This window comes from Triticum aestivum, chromosome 1A (genome assembly GCF_018294505.1).
Source record: "Triticum aestivum cultivar Chinese Spring chromosome 1A, IWGSC CS RefSeq v2.1, whole genome shotgun sequence".
NCBI lineage: Eukaryota > Viridiplantae > Streptophyta > Magnoliopsida > Poales > Poaceae > Triticum > Triticum aestivum.
The window spans coordinates 23,218,375-23,223,053 of record NC_057794.1 but is presented as its reverse complement, the minus strand read 5'-3'; the positions used below and the strand labels follow the sequence as shown (position 1 = coordinate 23,223,053).

At 40.8% G+C, this 4,679-nt stretch overlaps 1 protein-coding gene across 1 annotated transcript; it reads left to right on the top strand.

Annotated features, from left to right (window-relative positions):
- The first annotated feature begins 839 nt into the window (after positions 1 to 839).
- LOC123076879 (uncharacterized) lies at positions 840 to 1,501 on the top strand. Its single transcript, XM_044499062.1, has 2 exons — positions 840 to 1,030; positions 1,095 to 1,501. Exons 1-2 carry the CDS (start codon positions 877 to 879, stop codon positions 1,346 to 1,348), a joined length of 408 nt encoding a protein of 135 aa, XP_044354997.1. The 5' UTR covers positions 840 to 876; the 3' UTR covers positions 1,349 to 1,501.
- The last annotated feature ends 3,178 nt before the right edge of the window (positions 1,502 to 4,679 follow it).

The window sequence follows — 4,679 nt, the reverse complement described above, 5'->3', positions numbered from 1 at the left end:
CATTAATTAATATTATCTATATAAACAAGGGAAACATAACTTTTCAAAAAATATTTCTCTTATCCTCTACTTCACTAGGACCAGCATTTCCTATATATAACTAAAATGCTTAGGTGTCAAATATATCCTTGACAAATTAATGAGACCACTTAAGCTAAGAAGTGTTAAACTTCTCCCGACCTAGGCAGGCGGCAGCCCTTCCATGACCCCCACTCCCTCCATATGCCCCTAGAGCGCCGAGAGGAGGTGTAAACTGTACTGCTTCTGTTTGGTCTCTGAGTAGCGGTGGCGAGACGATGGCATCGCCTTCGGTGTGGAATAAGGTATCTTCACCTTGCTCTAGTTCCGATGGTGCCTATCCTCCGGAGGCATTCTGAGGATGGTGTGTCCCTAGATCCCTTTCTCTGTGTCCGAATTTTACTTTTGCATGTTTGTCTTGGTGTCGCTGCCCCACGGAGCGGACAACACGGATGTGTGTCTTAATCCCCCATCTTGAGTATTGACCAATGAAAGTTGACCAGCCTTGGCCTTGACCGGGAGATTGTGAGATTTGTGTTCTTTGACTCCATCTAGCTGGATATGGGGCGTTCTACAGGCACATTCCAACATTTTCCTTCTTCTGGGCAGCGATTTGCTATACAGATCACTGTCCTCGACATCTTCTGGTCTACATATTGGTCGCTAGTTCTACAAACTTCTGAGTTTCAACGGTTTCGCTCTGTTGAGACGGAGACCCAGAAGGGCAACGAGCTTTACTCACCGTGCGCCGCTGATGGATGAAGGGGCAATAATACTGTGGCACCCCAATGACTTGGATGTATTTTTGACTTTTTGCAAGGGTGTTTTTGTAAGAGTACATGCTACTCAATAATAAGGATGTTATCCCTTTCCCCATGCTCTCCTCCTATAAAAACACCACCTAGCCTAAGCATCCACTCGCTACTGATCATCCAACACGAGGAAGCATCCAGGACTACATACGAGATGGGCAAGACACTGTTGCTCCTGCCCGTCCTGCTCGTCGCTTCCCGTAAGTGTTTGAATTCTCATGAATCAATCGGATGCATATGAATTTTGCTCAAATTTGACTGCAGTGGGCATGTCGACGACGGTGGTGCGGAGCGAGCTGGCGTGCGGCAGCCTGAGGGAGCAGTGCATGGCCATGTGCATCCTAGCAAGCTGGTGCATGCACTGTTGCCAGGCCCGCGGATACGCCCACGGCCGCTGCAGGGTCCTCCACGGCGAGACCACCTGCTACTGCTGCAAGGACGTGCCCCCCTCCCCCTCCCCGGCTCCCGGCCCGCAGAAGAGCTCCGCCGCCGGCGACCTCACTTTCTTGACCGACTGAGGAATATGCGGCGACATCCTCACTCTCTTTATGCATCAAGCGTGAGTTGGGCCAACTCCTGAATAAATGGACAAGATCTGTCTAGTAGTTTTACGCGATCTTTCCAAAAAGGATATGCATGTTTGCTAATTGCTATGCCAACTCGATCTTTTAGCTGCGTGTACCGTACCATCGGATGCAAAGGCCGGGCGATATTCACCCGCCATCTAAGAAAACTTATGCCAACTTCCCAATTCTCCGGCTTCAAAACCACCATGGTTTTATCTAACCGTGTTCCCTATACTTACACACTTATCGCAAAGTTGTAAGCTAATACTATCAAAAGTCCCTGTTTAATTGATTATGTGCGCAATGCGCATCCTTTTAATGGAAAAGTATTCCTGTTTTTCATCCAAGAGTTCTTGTTTGATGTCGTGCGTCCTTTTCATGCAGATGACATCTACAAATTGTGTGGCATCAACATTTTTCTAAATATCGCATATAATTTATGTTGAGTTGGAAGTGATCAAAGAAATAAAAGGTAGTATTCTTTAATACAATTTTCATCGTACTAGACTTTGTTCCTCCACCATTTGGTGCTTATTTAATAATATTAGTCGCCACCCACGTGAGCATTAATTGTTAGCAAATACAATAAAAAATAACTATATCGCCATATCTCTATATCTCTATATCAATATCGCTATCTCTATTTATATCTACATCTATCTCTATCTCTATCTATTTGTATCTATATCCATTATCTATTATCGCTTACTTATGTTATATTGTTATATTATTTTGTTTCATACTTATAATTTTATTTTACTTAAATCATTATTTATTTATTTTTGGGTAAAGACATGGATATTTTGTTATATTTCCAAAGCTTCGCTAGCTGTGAGCTATGAAAGGGGCGGTTCTAGCCATTGTAGGAGCTAGATGATACCCCACACATTGTTGTGTGGACATTTTGCAACATATTTCGATGAGATTCGATGTATGAAACATGAATATTTGGAGTAATAATATAAGAGCTAAAAATCAAAATACGTCTGATTTATTGTGTTTGATTATTGTATAGTATTAAAATATGAATAGCATAATAGGCTGCAAATTCTCATGCATGTTTGCATGTTGACATGGGCTTTATGTATCCATGGTTGCATGTTGAGGTGGTTCTTTTCCCATGCATGTTGTATGGTGAGACATCATGCTTTCATGTTAAGAGAAATATGTTAATGGGGTGGGCCTTTTCCCTTGAATCTTGTGTCGTGAGGTGACATGCTTGCATATTATGAGAAATATGTCAGTGTGAACTAGCTATTTAGATATAGAAGATACTGCAAGATCAATTGTGACACCCTCTTCATATGAGGTATCAAGTTATATTGTCAACGTCGGGTGTGACACTCTTCATAGAAATCAGGTTATACTGTAAACTTACCGTGCACATATGGGAAGAAGACAAGTGTTCGGGGAAATGAATCTTTTGAGTCAGGTGAGCTGATTATGGGGTAATATTTGTGTATCAGGAATACAAGTGTAGAGAATAAACATACTTATCCAGGAAATTAGACCTGAAACTATTGTATTCGTCCCTACCATGAGGAAGTGTGATGCTTAACTACCTAATCCTATTCTGATAAATTTCTATCATTTTCTATTCAACAGGATGCTCACTGATCGGTATCAACTGTTTTTGTGGTATATGATGTATGTTGAGAGGGAGCTTGCTGCCATGGTTGTGCATATCATTTCTTTCCAGAGATCAGCTCTGGTTTCTGGACCAGTAGAACGATGGGAGCAATATACAACACCTCCATACTCTTTATTGTCTTTGGTAATTTGATTTGAAATACTATGATCTATGACTTCTTCACACATCGTGATGGTTGATCTGAGCGAAGCGGCACCTGTCACAGCTTGATTGCATACCATATACTGTATTCAGCATAGATTTAAAGATCCATTCGACACGTCAGACTTTCAATCTGCGTTACAATCATACAATGTTTATCTGAAGCCTGGCAAAACACTCTGGATTAACCATACATACATATGTCACACGCAAGCAGTGTTTCAGCCTATATCACCCCAAGCAATGCTCTATACTTCTACTCTACACATGATATGAAAAAAGAAGTTGTGAAATGGTAGCACACCGTATTACAGTTGAATGTACGTGCTGCCACCATAATAACATCAGGACTGCTAAAACTCAGCTCGATGATTTTTATTTTGGTCTCATTCACGTCTGTAACCATCCGATTCAATTGTGTATAGATATGTGCTTTGTGCTATGCGATGGACTTGTTGGAGCGATGTGGGCATGACCCATTCTCTTTTTTTTTTCATCTGGTTGTGGGGTTTACATGTCGTAGTCGTTTTCTTGGGGGTTCTACCTTTGCCGGCCGAGTTGTGTGTGGGTGGGGTGGGGGGGGGGGGGGGGGGGGGGGCTTGGCTTTGTGGCCTTTTTATTTTTCTATTTAGGTTAGACTTGTTATTGTTTCTAATATTTTTTTTGCTTTCTTTGTTAGACTACTGTTGGGTAGTTGTTATTTCTTTTGTGGGAGGTGCTTTCTCATTGTTTGGATGTGTATATTTTTTTGCATTTTATTTGGTTAAAGAACGATTGTGGATTTATTTTTTGTCCAACATTTTCAATTTTGTATTTTGTCACAACGTGAAACAAAATATTAAGGAGCGACCACGTGAATATCCATTTCTGAGCCCAGACTCATCTGCACCCGGTGAAGAGAAAATTCACAAAAAATACTAAAAAAAACTTCACAAAAATCTGATTTTTTTACATGGAAGATAATTTGGTGCGTGAGGTGCGCTTCAAATTTCAGACCATTTGAACATATGAAAAGCTCTTAGCAAAAAAGAGAAATTGGGTTAGAACAATACATGAACAGTAAACTTTTTCTCAGACCCAAATTTTCTTTTTTACTGAGAGCTACTCAAATGTCCAAATGATCTGAAATTTGGAGCGCACCTCACGCACTAAATTATCTTCAATGCAGAAAAAATTCCAAATTTTTCAAAATTTTCTAGTATTTGTTTTGAATTTTCTGTTCATCGTGGGTGCAGCTGATCCTGAGCACCGAATCGCCTCGTCCGAGACCACGCAAGTACACATATCATAACTTAGTGCAACTTCAAGAACATAAATTTTCAAAAAGGGTCACAATTGTAAGTGCTATAAGAGAAAAAAGGGGCCACAATTGCATTTGCTTTCAAAGGGGTCGCAACTATAAGTTTTCAAATGGATTCACAATTGCATGTTTTCAAACCGAGTTGCAACTGTAAGAATTCAAATGGGGTCGCAATTGCATGTTTTTAAAGC

What these genes read in the sequence shown, in the direction of transcription:
- LOC123076879 (XM_044499062.1), top strand. Translation starts at nt 877, where the DNA reads ATGTTATCCCTTTCCCCATGCTCTCCTCCTATAAAAACACCACCTAGC. An exon ending in CGTCCTGCTCGTCGCTTCCC is followed by an intron (nt 1,031 to 1,094) that starts GTAAGTGTTTGA and finishes ATTTGACTGCAG; the next exon opens with TGGGCATGTCGACGACGGTG.